The sequence below is a fragment of the Lampris incognitus genome, chromosome 15 (assembly GCF_029633865.1).
Source record: "Lampris incognitus isolate fLamInc1 chromosome 15, fLamInc1.hap2, whole genome shotgun sequence".
Taxonomy (NCBI): Eukaryota; Metazoa; Chordata; class Actinopteri; order Lampriformes; family Lampridae; genus Lampris; species Lampris incognitus.
In genome coordinates, this window is record NC_079225.1 from 5,850,842 (window position 1) to 5,867,377 (window position 16,536).

At 43.7% G+C, this 16,536-nt stretch overlaps 1 protein-coding gene across 1 annotated transcript in view; it reads left to right on the forward strand.

Moving 5' to 3' along the window:
* The window catches only part of mcm3 (minichromosome maintenance complex component 3), a 17,683-nt gene extending 1,774 nt beyond the window's left edge, over positions 1–15,909 (forward strand). The window contains exons 3-17 of the mRNA XM_056294557.1: positions 1–48; positions 1,287–1,417; positions 3,573–3,811; positions 6,248–6,356; positions 6,465–6,618; positions 7,921–8,052; positions 8,497–8,705; positions 9,132–9,306; positions 9,603–9,729; positions 9,826–9,976; positions 10,935–11,075; positions 11,164–11,264; positions 11,621–11,694; positions 13,998–14,091; positions 15,010–15,909. The exon at positions 1–48 is cut by the window's left edge and continues 161 nt beyond it. Coding sequence (XP_056150532.1) covers positions 1–48; positions 1,287–1,417; positions 3,573–3,811; positions 6,248–6,356; positions 6,465–6,618; positions 7,921–8,052; positions 8,497–8,705; positions 9,132–9,306; positions 9,603–9,729; positions 9,826–9,976; positions 10,935–11,075; positions 11,164–11,264; positions 11,621–11,694; positions 13,998–14,091; positions 15,010–15,208 — 2,084 coding nt within the window. The 3' untranslated portion in view covers positions 15,209–15,909. The remainder of the gene's footprint in view (positions 49–1,286; positions 1,418–3,572; positions 3,812–6,247; positions 6,357–6,464; positions 6,619–7,920; positions 8,053–8,496; positions 8,706–9,131; positions 9,307–9,602; positions 9,730–9,825; positions 9,977–10,934; positions 11,076–11,163; positions 11,265–11,620; positions 11,695–13,997; positions 14,092–15,009) is intronic.
* The last annotated feature ends 627 nt before the right edge of the window (positions 15,910–16,536 follow it).

Consider the following 16,536-nt stretch of genomic DNA (forward strand, 5'->3'; position numbering starts at 1 on the left):
CGCGTCTGCTGGGCAGTGTGGTCTGTGTGGAGGGCATCGTCACAAAGTGTGAGTTCCTAAGACAGCAATATTTAAAGACGGGGGAATAACTGCTTTGAGGGTATTAATTGTTTTGTACATAATACTCTCACATTAATTTCAAGTTCAGTTACCTGCTTTACTGTTTTTCTATTACAATTATTTTCAGTTTTCTTAGAATGATCTTGATTGCAAGCTCAGTTGCTTTGACCACAACACTAGCCAATTTCCCACAACAAAGCTAGTGGATCTATAGGAGAAACCCATCATAGCATTTCTTTTACTATTTGAACTTTTTAGATTGTCTCACTAATTTTTTACATTTCCACTCCATACTCATAGGTAGTCGACTTTGTTAGTGTTTTGTGTCAGCTACCTACAAAGTCAGTTTCCTTGTATGTGAAAATTTACAAATTACATGGCTAGTAAACCAAATTCTGATTCATAATTTGAGTTGACCGTCAACTTATGTCAAGTTAAAAGGATAGAAAATGCAACATGAGTACCTGCATGGGTTGGTAGCTTGTAATATTGAGAGCTCGTAAGAAAGCGTTTCAGGCATGTGTGACCATGTAAGAAAAAGTTATGAAGGTTTTTGTGTTCCTGTCCTAATGCCATTGGGAGGCTGCCATGCAGTCTACTGGAAAAGCAATATGTGCTGTCACTTAGGTTCAATGCTAAGAAATCACAGACGTCATCTTCAGTACAGAAGGGGCAAAATGTGTAAGCCAAAAGCACCTTTACACACAAGATGCTGCAGAGTGACTTGGGTGGCAGCAAGTATAAATAAGACCAGCATTGTTGTTTAGAAAAGGAAAATGAAAAAAAGCTTGCTGTAATGACCTGCAATCCAACTGCTTCAGTTCATACAGTGTGCGGAGAGCGTATGTGATGTCAGAGAATTTACAGGTGATGCAGAAATTTCTTGGCGTGGTTAAGTTTCAAAGGGCTTTCATGAAATTGTCCGTTATGAGCTGTATGAGAGCTTTATTTACAGTCATTAGCATGAGTTGTTAGTCTGTCATATTCTAAACTATATTTACCATGCTTTTACTTTTGAAATAAGTCAAGATAGTAACCAGTGTAAATGCTGCTTGTCAGTATTGCAAACCTTATCAGTGCAGACTTGTATAGTAAACACTGTCTTTTTTTAGTTGGTAGGAATGTTTCATTCTGTTCAAAGTGTCCTGCTGTCTACACCTGAATTTCCTTTCGGGGATGAATGAAGGTTGTCTTCTCTATCTCGGTCCCCAATATTCTTGCTGCAGGCTCTCTGGTGCGTCCCAAGGTGGTTCGTAGTGTCCACTACTGTCCAGTTACCAAGAAGACCACTGAGAGGAAGTACACTGACATGACTTCTTTGGATGCCTTCCCTTCCTCTGCTATCTACCCCACCAAGGTAATATTTAAAAACAATGGTTAAGGTTTGTATAGATTTATAGTTTAGTCATTTAGATGACTGTCCACGATCTAGTAATTCTAATTTCAACAGAAGTTACATTTAACCTGAGTGAGCAAAGGGCTTTAAGTGTCATTCTGTAATTCTAGCACCGCTATATTGAGCTGTGCCATATACAGCTGTGTTTCCTTCCGTATTTCCTCATCTTACACTCAGGAAAACATGAATGGTAGATGGACATAGTTTCAAAAGTGCCTGTTTAGTAAACTCAAACCACACTGGTCTCAAAGTATTCACCAGCCAATTGATTATTTCAGTTTTTTTGGGGGGCGGGGACCCCCCCCTTCTTTTTTTTTCCCTCCCCAATTGTATTTGGCCAACTCCTTCAAGCCATCCCGGTCACTGCTCCACCCCCTCTGCTGAGCCGGGGAGGGCTGCAGACTACCATATGTCTCCTCCAATACATGTGGAGTCACCAGCCGCTTCTTTTCACCTTACAGTTAGGAGTTTCACCAGGGGGACGTAGCGCATGGGAGGATTACGCTATTCCCCCTAGTTCCCCCTCCCCCCTGAGCAGGCTCCCCGACCAACCAAAGGAGGCGCTAGTGCGGCGACCAGGACACATACCCACATCCGGCTTCCCACCAACAGACATGGCCAATTGTGTCTGTAGGAACGCCCAACCAAGCCGGTGGTAACACAGGGATTTGAACCGGCGACCCCTGTGTTGGTAGGCAATGGAATAGACCGCTACGCTACCCAGATGACCAATTGTTTATTTTTAGTTTTGCCATGTTGCAAAATTTAAATATTCAAATGACATTTTCTTTCTTCTCGTGTAGTAATTATCTTTAATGTCGAAATTAATTCAAATATTTAGATCTTTTGAGCATCTACTATCCAAGCCACTTATTCCAATATGGGTCACGGGAAGCTGGAGCCTATCCCAGCAGTCATTGGGCAGCAGGCGGGGAGACACCCTGGACAGGGCACCAGACCATCACAGGGCTTCAATAGTGTAATTAAAACATGAAAGCTACTTGAGTATTTAACCCCTTTTGTTTTAACAACTGAAAACATTGTTTTCTTGAGGTCTCACACCTGAAATGGTAGATGACATGGCAGTCCTGCTGTCATGAAGACCAATTCTGTGAGATGAAGTTGTTAGGAGGCAAAAAGCTGGAGAAAGTTCTGAGAAGATTGGCAAAGCATTGAACCAGACTAGGTACAACGTTCAAGGACCTGCAAAGCTCCTTCGCTGAATGTGAGAAACTGTCTAAGCTCCACCAGGAGTTTGATGGAAGCCATGTAATAAAATCTGGGACCTTTTCTGAAAGATGATTTTTGTGATCTGATTAGACTAAAGTTGAGCTCTTTAGCCTAAAAGTGCTATGTTTTGCTTAAATCAAACACCGGCCAACACCCAGGAAGTGCCAACCCTTACTGTCGAGCATTGTGGTGGCAACATTATGCTGTAGGGCTGCTGTTTGGTAGAAGGGAATGGAAAGCTTGTGACCATCAAGGGCAAGATGGACAGAGCCAAATCAAGGCAGTCACTTTAGGAGAACTTGTTTTAGTCAGCTGGAATGTTTCACTAAGGGTGAAAATTCATGTTCCAACAGGACAGTGATTTAGTTTTAGATGTGATTATAATTTAGTTGAGGAGGGGCTAAAACAGATTAACTTATTTGGAATAAATTTACATTTAAGAATTTGCAAAGCTTATACAGATATGCCTAAGAAACCTCGCAACTGCAATTGCTGCCTAAGGCCTATACATACAATTTGGACTCCGGGGTGTGAATGCTTTTTTAATTAAGAAATCAATCTTTCATCCTGGAAAAAATATTCGTATATCTTTGCTTTATAAATGTGCAAAATTTATTGGTGGTGAAGAGAGACAAAATATTTTAATGCATTAGAATTTGGAAATGTAGCAATGTTTACAAAGTAAAGGGGGAGGTTAGTACTTTTAGGGGTCTGTACCTGATGTCTTCAACCTTTAGCCTGTCCCTATGATTCCAGGCCATTCCAGCTCAGCTTATAAATAGTCCTGGTTTTTACATCTTTTCACCTTGCATTTCCTTTTTTTTTTCCCCATTTATTTATTTATTATCAGTTTTCCTGAGCACTCTACTATTTATCCCTTCCCCAGGATGAGGAAAACAACCCCCTGGAAACTGAGTTCGGGCTGTCCATTTACAAGGACCACCAGACCATCACAGTGCAGGAGATGCCTGAGAAGGCCCCTGCTGGTCAGCTACCCCGTTCTGTGGATATCATCCTAGACAATGACCTTGTTGATGTTGTCAAACCAGGGGATAGGATCCAGGTCATTGGGACATACCGTTGCCTGCCTGGCAAGAAGGGGGGCTTCACATCTGGCACTTTTCGGTAAGACGAGATGAATGAGGAAGGCTTGAACAAAGTGAACTTCCCATGGCCTTCTTTGACCTGTTTTGTCAGTTGGATACTATAGTATAGGTGTTATGATCTTTCATCATAAAGTTTCCAAACATTTTATCTGGGGACATATCGTTGAGTAGGACTTTGCCTTGATACAAAATGCACTTTCAGATATAAATTAGCAGAATAAATTGCTGGTGATTTTCTGGTAAAGGCAGCAGCTGTTTGCTCAATCAACACGTTAGCTTATTTTAAAGTGCTGTGGCTCTTCACATACCACCAGTACCACTAAAATACTGTGTTGCCCTTTCCCTAAAATTGCATTTAAGTCTTGTGACAAGAGGGTTAGATGTGAACTGCCAACTCAGCTCCTCACCCACCTTAATGTTAAGGAGCTCCTTTATCTCGGAGTCCATACAATATGCAATTTTAGCCAAATACGTTGCCTTGTTAACACTAGAATGACCATGGGCTGTCATTTTGATTGCCCATGGTTGTTCCAGTAGTTTTTAGTATCGCCGATTCACCTGATCTACATGTCTGGACTGTGGGAGGAAACCGGAGCACCCGGAGGAAACCCATGCAGCAGACACAGGGAGAACATGCAAACTCCACACAGAGAAAACCCGGTACAACCCTCAAGGTTGGACTACCCCGGGGCGCTTCATCATGCCATTTTTAGTCCCAATGATATGGCGACAACAGAAGGACCACGTGACCGACTGTTACTTCTGTCTGACCAATGTATCTGGGTTCTCTGCTAAAAATAAGAAATCTATTGAATACCCCAATCTGCCTTCAGCCATGAGACCGGTGCCACATGATGACAGTTTGCCAGTACCGAAGCCACCAGAGACATGGAGGCTAGATGAGGCAGATGAAAATGCCACAATGCATTAACCAGATGTGGAGAACGACACTGATCCAGATGTTGAACCCTTTATGTCTGGTTATCCTCATCTGATAACACAGCCAGGATTAAATGACCTGGTCAGGGACTTAGATTTGACAATCGCTAAAGCAGAACTACTTGGTTCAAGATTGCAAGGATGGGGTTTGCTGTCACCAGGTACAAAAATTTCTGTCTTTCAGAACCGTCAAGAACATTTGACAAACTTCTTTACGCAGGTGGACAACTCTGTTTCTGCATTGACATTGATGGATTGTTCATGGCTTTGGGTTGTGTGCATGAACCACAACAATGGCGTTTTTTTATAGATTCGTCAAAGTTAAGCCTGAAAGCTGTCCTGTTACACAGTGGCAATGTCCACCCTTCAGTACCCACTGGCTATGCAATACACATGAAAGAAACCTACAATACCGTGGAAGTGTTGGAACACATACAGTACAACAATTATAACTGGAACATGAGTGGTGATGTACAAGTACTGACACTGCTACTAGGAACGCAGCTCGGATATACAAAATACTGTTGTTTCCTGTGTGAATGGGATAGCCGTGCTAAAGAGCCACATTGCATTAGAAAGAACTGGCTGCTCTGTAAGCATTTCATTCCAGGGCAGAAAAGTGTGGAGCATAAACCACTTGTCACCCCAACAAAGATATTTCTGCCTCTTCTTCATATAAAACTGATGAAACATTTTGTGACAGCAATGAACAAAGAAGGTGATGAATTTCACTATTTGAGACAGATGTTAATAACTGATGCCAAGATGAAGGTAGGCATTTTTGTTGGTCCACAAATCAGACAGGTCATCGATGACACGGAGGTAGAAGATCTGCTAGTGGGCCAGAGAAAATGGCATGGAAGGCATTTAAGGATGTTGTTGAGAATTTTCTTGGCAACTACAGAGCACCAAACCACACTGAGCTGCTTGACACAACATGCTTAAAGCACACAAAACCATGAAGTGCAACACGTCATTGAAAATTCATGTTGTGCATCACACTTGGACTTATTCCCTGCTGGCCTTGGTCAGTCAGTGAGGAACATGGTGAAAGGTTTCACCAGGACATTGTGACCATGGAAAAGAGGTATCGTGGCAACTGGAATCCATCAATGCTAGCCGACTATTGTTGGATACTGACATGAGAGGCACCAGATGCTGAGTACAAACCAAAATCAACTGCAGAACATCTGAAGCTCAGTTGAACTAACACCATGTGTCAGCATCATTATGCAATTAAACATAAAATAAGTTATTTTAATGTTTCTCCACAGTCCTACGTGATACAGCAAAGCTGAAATTATTTTTGTGTTCAGCTTGACATTGTCTATCGTCTCTGTTTTGTTTTTTCCAGGAACAAATTTTTTTTTTTTTTAATAAAAACCTTTCACATAGAAACAAGGAGAGCAGGAAAAGGGCCCCCTGATCCATCTTAGATACAGTATCACTACTGTATACTAAATTTATCTACCCAAAGAGTTGTAGGTGCTCCTTAAACTATTGATTCTCCTTCTAGGACCATCATGATAGCCTGCCAGGTCAAACAGATGAGCAAGGAGGTGTCTCCATACTTCTCAGCTGGTGATGTGGCCAAGATCAGGAAGTTCAGTGAGTCTCAGTCCAAGGTAAGAAACGGATCATTTGAAATGAGCAGAGATGTCATTTAAATGAAATTAAAGCACAACCGTGAACCAAGGCTTTGCATAGTTCATATTCTGTCTCTGTTTATGTAGGATGTGTTTAACCAGCTGGCTCGCTCCCTGGCCCCCAGTATCCATGGTCATGAATATATCAAGAAGGCCATTCTCTGCATGTTACTGGGAGGTGTGGAGAAGGTTCTGGAAAATGGCTCGCGCATCCGAGGAGACATTAACGTCCTGCTCATTGGTACGGGAGCCTGGTTGATTGTGATCTTACCTTACTTTGCTCTTAAAAGGTTAATTTGTGTTTTCCTCTGATCCATCATACTCTGCTTTGCTCCTAGTTGGACACAGCAACTGATGTGCTTTAAAATTCACAATCCCTTTCGTCTTGCCTTCCTTCATCCTTTCTTCCCACTCCATGCACCATTTTATACATCACTCACATTCATTTTGCCATGCCTGCTTTTCTTCATTCCTCCTCCAGCTAGGCGTTCTTATCAACCTGAGAATAGGCGAGTCCCATCTGCTGTACTAAATGTGTGTGACAGTTGGTGCAGTGTTGGGGTGTACAGATAGTGATGCACAGGCTGACTCAAAAGTATGCGGGACCTGTGGTTTACTCATGGCACCTGTGGGTATGAGTTGGGGGGTCCTGTTTGGGCGTCCAAGTGGCATAGCGGTCTATTCCGTTGCCTACCAACACGGGGATTGGCGGTTCGAATCCCCGTGTTGCTTCCGGCTTGGTTGGGTGTCCCTACAGACATAATTGACTGCGTCTGCAGGTGGGAAGCCGGATGTGGGTATGTGTCCTGGTCGCTGCACTAGCGCCTCCTCTGGTCGGTCGGGGGGCCTGTTCGGGGGAACTGGGGGTGGGGGATAGCGTGATCCTTCAACGCACTATGTCCCTGGTGAAACTCTTCACTGTCAGGTGAAAAGGAGCGGCTGGTGACTCCACATGTATCGGAGGAGACGTAGTCTGCAGCCCTCCCCGGATCAGCAGAGGGGAACAAAAAAAGATCTTGTTGAAGATGGAGCAGGTCTGCGGGCAGGTCAGGTTTAAGATACTCAAGCTGTTTTCAGATGGATAATTTATCCTGAGCGGCCTAAACCTGCCTGAGCAGCCTGTGTATGCAGAACACGTGTGCTCTTCCCTTCTCTTGGACATTTCAGTTACACAGTGATTCACAGTTCCACACTATGTTCAGGGTTTCAGCCCAACTTTGCAATCAACAAAATTAATTTGTAGTCAACTTCTCTCAGATGTGCTGATCATCCGCACTGATTTATTTACAATCCATTATGTGCAGAGAGCACACCGCACTCATAGTTGGAGCAACAAATGACAAGCACTTTTAATCAGAAGTACTGCTTTATTATATTTGCATCACGTCTTGTATGTACAATGACTCACTTGTGCACCTCCATGCACCCTGTTTTTGCAGGTGACCCATTGCAGCCAGCTACCTGCTAATTTGACAATAAAATCTTTGATTTGTTAACAGTTGTAAAAATTTGGATAAGAGACCAACTCTTGTTTTGGATCCAGGTGACCCATCAGTAGCCAAGTCTCAGCTGCTGCGCTACGTGCTGCACACAGCCCCAAGAGCCATCCCCACTACCGGACGAGGCTCTTCTGGAGTGGGTCTCACTGCTGCAGTCACCACTGATCAAGAGACTGGTATGACACATAATCCTTGGCACAACATCCTTGGCATTCACTCTCCAACACCAGGGCTTCCTAGCCTAGTACAGTTTCCACCTTGTGCAGCTTCTCATTATGACCACACATTAAACGCGCTGGTTTTATCATTTGGTTCTATCCAGTCCTGATCAGACAGATCCATTAGTTGATGAAAATATTCATGCCAATAACTCATCCCGAGTGACCAAGTGTTATTGGGTAGAATTTTGGTGCCCTTGACTAATTTTTACAGCATACTGACTCTAAAAGCACAGCCTTCCATTGCCATGCCTCTTGTGGATGTATTTAGATAATTGTCCACGTTGTCTGTAGAATTGATACCAGCATTTGAATCCTACAACGGTTTTGTGTTCGCATCCTTTTAGCAGTCGTTGTGATTATTATTAAGTTAAACAAACTCGCATCTCAAATGTCCCCAAGGTGAGCGTCGTCTGGAGGCGGGTGCCATGGTGCTGGCAGACCGTGGCGTGGTCTGCATTGATGAGTTCGATAAGATGTCTGACATGGACCGCACAGCTATCCATGAGGTGATGGAGCAGGGACGTGTCACCATTGCCAAGGCCGGCATCCACGCCCGCCTCAACGCCCGCTGCTCTGTCCTGGCTGCTGCCAATCCTGTTTACGGCAGGGTGAGTGTGTGTGTGTGTGTGTTCAAATGGAATGGTTGAATTGTCACCAAATTAAGCCCTCCCCGCCTTCATATTTTTTTTATTTTTGGCAGCCTGATGTCACGAGTATGTCAGCATACAATACATATGACAAAAGGTGCCGTTACGTTTGTTGCAAGAGAAAAATTAAGCACATGCAAAGTAGTCACTTGCATAGTTATTGAGAGTAAAGTTACAACCTTTACAACTGTAGGTGTTTGAGTTAAATGTCATGCTCAAGGGTAGTTGGATGGTGGCTTTTTCAATTGACTTAGCAGGTGCTAACCAGTACCCTCATAAACCTGTACTGTCATGGAGATCGCTAGTTCCCTAATAGTTCCTTTAGTTTTGGAGTGTTTGAGGAGTCCTACCCTGTAACATGAATCCCCCCCCCTTACCTTCTCACAGTATGACCAGTATAAGACTCCCATGGAGAACATTGGCCTCCAGGACTCCTTGCTGTCACGTTTCGACCTCCTCTTTATCATGCTGGACCAGATGGACCCTGAGCAGGACCGTGAGATCTCGGACCATGTGCTGAGGATGCACCGTTACCGTGACCCCCGTGAACAGGAAGGAACAGGTAATGTGGTAGATGCCGTTAACCGTTAGATTACGAGAGGAAGGTAAGACTCAGGGCTCAGGCTGGAATTATTTATGGGGTTAATTGATGTTAATTTATAACTGGGGTGGAAATGTGTTATTGGCATCCAATAATTAAAACTTAGCTAGTGAGTTTATATCACCTGGCACTTGACTAGTAAACGGCCACTTTGACAGGCAAATTTTGGGTACAAACCTGATGTTGGTATGATTTAAGTTAAGATTACAATTTTTATGTTGTGTGCATGGTCATTTCTATTTTTTTTTTTTTTAAAGCCCTGGCATTGGGTGGGACGGTGGATATACTGGCTACAGAGGACCCGGATGCAGTGCAGGAAGAGCAGGAAGAGCTACAGGTCTATGAAAAACACAACAACCTACTCCATGGGAGCAGGAGACGCAGGTACACTCATGCTGTACATACATGTGGATTAAGCAAAAGGAGACTTGTCTGGTATCAGCAGGAACAAACAACAACCCTGTATTTCTCTTGTTTCAGGGATAAAATTGTGAGCAAGGAGTTCATGAGGAAATATATCCACATTGCCAAAGGTGTGACCCCAATGTTGACCCAAGAGGCAGCCAATCACATAGCAGAAGAGTATGCCCGGCTGAGAAACCAGCAGCAGCTAGGCACCGACATAGCGAGAGTGAGCTCAAGCATGCATGAAAACACAAACTAAAGTATACTCGACAAAATATAACCTTGAAAGAAGTCCTCTTTTTACAGGGATGCACTCACAAACTGCATTAATAATTTACAACGGTAATTTGTTAATGAATTGCTAATTATAGAAACACTTTTAATCCCACATAGATTGGCCAGCCCCAGTAACTTGAGTAGATAATGTCCTAAGGGAAGTTCTCTGTAATCTCTTTTTGAGGAAAGCATAATGAAAACAAGCAAATGATTCCATCAGCCTTAAGTTCATTTTGCAGTTATCCAGAACACCGTGCACATTAACAAGTTTTCTCTCTGATTTTTTCCTTTTTTTTTTTTTTCCTTTCTTTTTGTCTTTTCTCCGCAATTATACTTGGCCAACTACCCCACTCTTCCGAGCCATCTTTGTTGCTGCTCCACCCCCTCTGCCGATCCGGGGAGGGCTGCAAACTACCACATGCCTCCTCCGATACATGTGGAGTCACCAGCCGGTTCTTTTCACCTGACAGTGGGGAGTTTCACCAGGGGGGCGTAGCGTGTGGTAGGATCACGCTGTCCCCCCCCCCCCCCCCGAATAGGCGCCCCGATCGACCAGAGGAGGCGCAGCGACAGGACACCTACACATCCAATTGTGTCTGTAGGGATGCCCGACCAAGCCGGAGGTAACATGGGGATTCGAACTGCCGATCCCCGTGTTGGTAGGCAATCGAATAGACTGCTACGCCACCCAGACACCCTTCTTTTTAATTTCTGATTGCTGGATCACAATTTTAAATGGAAATGTTGACCATCTTGGTTAAATGTAAAATAATAAACTGGCAAAATGTGGAAACAGCCCATGGTGTAACGCGTAAACCCTTGTTGCATAATACATGTACTCCGACTCATTTTTCTTTTAGACCAGATGAGCTTGCCCTCACTTACCCTCTTCCTTCCTTCCACTAAAGACCTCTCCAGTGACTGCCCGGACATTGGAGACCCTCATCCGCCTGGCCACAGCACATGCCAAAGTCCGCATGAGCAAAGCTGTTGAGCTGGAAGACTCTGAGGTGGCCGTGGAGTTGGTCCAGTTTGCATACTTTAAAAAGGTCGGTAGTTCCTCCAGACATATTTTACTACTACATGGAACTGGACAACAAGTTACATTTTGATTTTTTTGGTTTTTTTTCTTCACAGGTCTTGGAAAAGGAGAAGAAACGATCCAGACAGGAGGATGACTCTGGCTCCGAGGAAGAGGAGACCGCTACACAGGGCACGCCCCGCTCTCAGTTTAAAAGGTACAAACTGGCATCATGGAGGGCATGCTTATTTGCAATGAGTAATATAAAAGTATATTACTCATTGCAAATAAGCAAAAGTTCCTCATGTTTAAAGGGCTTCTAACTTAGTTCTGCCATTACTGTTGCTGCTCATTAAATCAGGAATCAGGAACACTTTGTCGTTTCATTTCATGTACTTGCGTACATGAAATGAAATGACATTATTTGCCATAAATGCCATAAGTCAAAAATATGTTCCTGTAATTCATTCACTTAAACATTCTCTTACCACTTGAACCCTTGGATTTAAACAGCCCTGGGTTGTAGTCCGTCCAGCTAAACCTCTCATTCTGTGTAATCCGTGTGTTCATCAGGAGTCGCCGCGGTTCCCAGAGCACTGAGCCATACTGCCCGTATGACTTTGATGGAGAGCATGTCATACCTGATAGTAAGCATCTGCTGTCATTTACCCTTCACACTACATAATGTTGTTTCAGTGGCTTATCAGCTGTTTTACAATCAACATTTTACTGGCGACCCCATTTTTATTGGACTGACTGGTTTCTCTGCTCTGTTGTACTGACGACACTTCTCAGCCCTTCTCAGTTATGGTTACTGTGGCATTCTGGTAGTGTGACTTAAATGGTAATTCAGTTTTTTGTTTTTTTACAACTTGTCTTATTTTCGTGATTTTGCCATCCTGCATATCAGTTATGACATCAACTTATTCACTGGCTTCATTTTGGACATGGGACAACCGCTGGACAAAAATTTACAACTTGTTTCAGGGCATTGGTGCCAAAACCTGTCCTTTCAACAGCAAAACATACAGTGCCTCAGTTAGACTGCGTACATGACTTCCTGTTATCTACGACTTCTCAGTTGCATCGGCTGGTCAGCATAGCCAGTAGTAACCATCAGAAAGCTGAGTAAGATGGTCGTTCAGTCAAGTTGAACCAGGAAGTAGCTCAGCAATGCGATGAACCAAGTCAGTTCAAGTCAGTTTTATTTGTACAGCCCAGCATCACAAATTACAAATGTGCTCAGGGGGCTTTACAGCAACACAACGTCCTGTCCTTAGACCCTCACATCGGGTAAGGAACAATGCCCTAAAAAAAAAACCTTTACCAGGGAGAAACAATAGGAAGAAAGCTCAGGGAGAGCAACAGAGGGGTATATCTCTCCCAAGATGGACAATGTGCAATGATGTTGTGTTTACACAACTTACAAAATACAACACTGCAAGAGGATAACAGAATTATAATGGAATATAAGATATATGAAGAATATGATGAGTATGCCAAGCAGTGTCCAAACACCACCAGAACAGCTTAGGACCTGAGCCACGTGACCACCATCACTATGTAGACCTGACAGGACAGACTACACCTGCACACAAGAGAGACTACATCACACCAGTCACATACACAGGAGTGGAGACAAGAGAAAAACATTAGTCGCACATTCGAGTGAGAGAAGGATATAACATTGAAACAGGATACCAGAATTATATGGATTTATAAGAGATATATATATATATATATAAAGAAAAATGGTGACGGGTATACCGAGCAGTGTCCATGTGGCGACCGGAGTTGTTCCTTATCCGATGTGAGGGTCTAAGGACAGGATGTTGTGTTGCTGTAAAGCCCCTTGAGGAAAATGTATAATGTGTGATATTGGGTTATATACGTAAATAAAATTGACTTGACCACCGTGACCATGGAGACCTGAGAGGAGGACAGACTAGACGTACATAAAGTGTAGACTCGCATCACACCATTCAGATACACAGAAGAGAAAGGAGAAGACATTCATTGAGCGAAAAGATGAGAGAGAAGAGAACAGTTTACAATAGTTAATAATACTCTATAATCTAGTCCGGGTGGTGTAGTTGTCTATTCGATTGCCTACCAACACGGGGCTCACCAGTTCGAATCCCCGTGTTACCTCCGGCTTGGTTGGGCATCCCTACAGACACAATTGGCTGTGTGTGCGGGTGGGAAGCCGGATGTGGGTATGCGTCCTGGTCGCTGCACTAGCGCCTCCTCTGGTCGGTCAGGGCACCTGTTCGGGGGGGATAGGAACCAGGGGAATAGCGTGATCCTCCCACGTGCTACGTCCCCCTGGTGAAACTCCTCACTGTCAGGTGAAAAGAGGTGGCTGGCGAGGCATGTGGTAGTCTGCAGCCCTCCCCAGATCAGCAGAGGGGGTGGAGCAGAGACTGGGACAGCTCGAAAGAGTGGGATAATTGGCCAAGTACAACTGGGAAGAAAAAGGGGGGAGGAAAAAAAACAACATTTTTACGTAGGAAACAGCTAGAAATTGACCACTGATTTTCTCAAACTATAAACAAGGCAGTGTAGCATCCGTCAACTCGGCATAAAATATTTCCCACCCTTATTTATAAAATAGAAACCTTAGACCAAAGGTAACAGGCAATCTAATATATCACAGATTTCATCAGTCTGTATGCAACGGTTCCACAATGTTGATTTTCTGTAACATCGATAACATCGCCACATCTAAAACACCTGTAGGTTTACACAAGTTTATCTAATTGCTGGCTATTATAAGTCATTGGACAAAGGCATCTGCTAGCTGAGAACATGTACATGGTTTGTGTCCATTTTAAGAGCAGAATGTAAAATGGTGGGTGCACACTGTCAATACAATTAGTACAATTCTTTCCTATTACTGTATCTAGCAGAGATCTTAACATGCTTTTTTTGTACTTACTTGTCCCCATAGTTCAAGCTGGTACCCCAAAACCCACTGAACAGCGCGAAGGGCACACGAGAGTCCCTCCTTCACAAGATGTCCTTCCAGAATTGTCAGCAGACAGGTTGGTTTCTACAGCATCAGTGGAGCCAGCACTGCTAATAGTTCCTCTTTGTTGTAGATAATTGTAAATGTTAAAGTCTGTTTCAGGGTTTTAACTTGACTATTAAAGCAGACTAGTCTTATAGTCTTTAGTCTTGGTTGGAATCTGTTCTGGGATTGAATGCAATACAATATTCAGTCCATTGTCTCCTTGCTTTCAATTACACGGTCTGTGATTTGAGAGTAATGTGAATTGAAAGTGATGAGTGGTTGCAATGCCTTTTGAGTTTTTGAGGGAGATAATTGTTTATATTTATCTTTATCGGGCTACATCCCGATTAGGAGCCTTTCTGTGTGGAGTTTGCATGTTCTCCCCGTGCTTACAAGGGTTTCTTCCAACATAAAAAGAACCCCGATAAAAAGTATGCAGAATGCTGTCCTGTCCTGTCCCTGACCGCGATATGGATATCCATCTGGAACTGGTCCCTGACCGCGATATGCATATCCATCTGGAACTGGTCCCTGACCGCGATATGGATATCCATCTGGAACTGGTCCCTGACCACGATATGCATATCCATCTGGAACTGGTCCCTGACCACGATTTGGATACCACGATATGGATATCCATCTGGAACTGGTTCCCGCCCACGATATGTATATCATCCTGGAACTGGTCCCTGGGCACCGAAGGAAAGGACTGCCCACTGCTTCTGGCTGCCCCTGGAGGAAGGACAGTGAGGATGGGAAAATGCAGAAGCAACATTTCTTCATCCACCACTCCCTGCATGCACGTGTGTGTGCGCGCGCGCGTGCGTGTGCGCGCGTGTGTTCAGTGTGTAGTTGTAGGACAATTAAAGACTGCTGTTCTAGAATTTTATTGGTTTTTCTCAACAAAATGTTAAGGGCTCACTTTCTTCTTCCTACTTCTCTCTACAAGGCTGAAAGAGTTCAAGACCTCTCTGTTTGAGGTGTTCCACTCGGCCCATGCCCAGTCAGTGGGAATGAAGAAGATGATGGATGAGATCAATAAGGAGCAGCCAACACCGTTTCAGGATGCTGAGGTCCGTGCAGCACTGGCTCACATGCAGGATGACAACCAAGTCATGGTGGCTGATGATATCGTCTTCCTCATTTGAGGAGAGTTTAAAGGGGAGGAGATTTTGTCTCGGATTAGCTAAAGACTATTGTGGGCTTTTTCTTTCTTTCAAGACTTAACATTTGATTTTTCTAATAAAACATTCCTGTTGTCATACATCTTTTGTTGTGTTCTCATCATATCCCAGTCGGGTATGACTTTGTTTCCTTTGACAAATAAGGACAGAGACTTGGAGCTGGTGAAGTACACATTTTAAGGTTTTGCTGATTGTGTGGTAGTTTTGTATAACTAATACTCAGTTGGCCCCTCCAAAGTATTCCATATGACTACTTGCCAAGTTACTAAGTATCAGGTATTTTTCATGCTTTTAAGGTCCCACCAACTGTAGTTTTGCATGAATGTGCAAGTCGGACCTATTTCACTGAACAGCAGTGTTTGGCTAGTGATTGCACATTCATTTTTGCAGGTTGTTTGTTTTGCATTGACACGGTTATTTAACTGATGGCAAAATAATTGTAATGACTTGGAGATAATCTTCCCCAATTTTGGGGGAGGGGGAAAGTTCTTATCAGTTTCTGGTAACTTAAAGCATTGATATTCTTGTGCAAGTGCTATACTTTAGGATTAATACACTGCAATAACAACCTTTCCCACAAAAAGCTTACTGATGTTTTTGCAGTTTGTAAAGAATTTTTGTATATATTTCCCAAGGTTTTACGTGAAATAGAAATAAAACTTAATTCCTGCATCAAAGAAGGTTGAATCAGTTCATCTGGACACCGTTTATTGTCATACATTTCATCACTCGTGTAAGTGACCTCTTCAATCTTCAGTCAGACTGAAGAGGTCATTTACACGAGTGATGACCTGGGGTTTGAACCCAGGACTTTTTTGCTGTGAGGCAACAGCACTAACCCCAGTGAGGAGGGGGGAGGTACACAAACAACTCACACTCCAGCCATTGGGTTTGTATGCTTCAGGCCCATACTGAAGGGATTGCCATTGCTTTGCAGACATTATTGCTTTATGCTTCATGATTCAACCAAAGAGGTTGTGATGATACAGTAGGCGAACGACAAATATTTACAAGATCATTATTGTAAAACAGGTTGGCACAGTGGTTAGTGCGGTCGCTTCACAGCAAGAAAGTCCTGGGTTCGAGCCCCAGAGTAGTCCAACCTTGGGTCATCCCAGGTCATCCTCTGTGTGGAGTTTGCATGTTCTCCCCGTGTCTGTGTGGGTTCCCTCCGGGGGCTCCGGGTTCCTCCCACAGTCCAAAGACATGTAGGTCAGGTGACTTGGCTGTACTAAATTGTCCCTAGGTATGAATGTGTGGGTAGGGGGGGGGGGGCCTGTGATGGCCTGGCG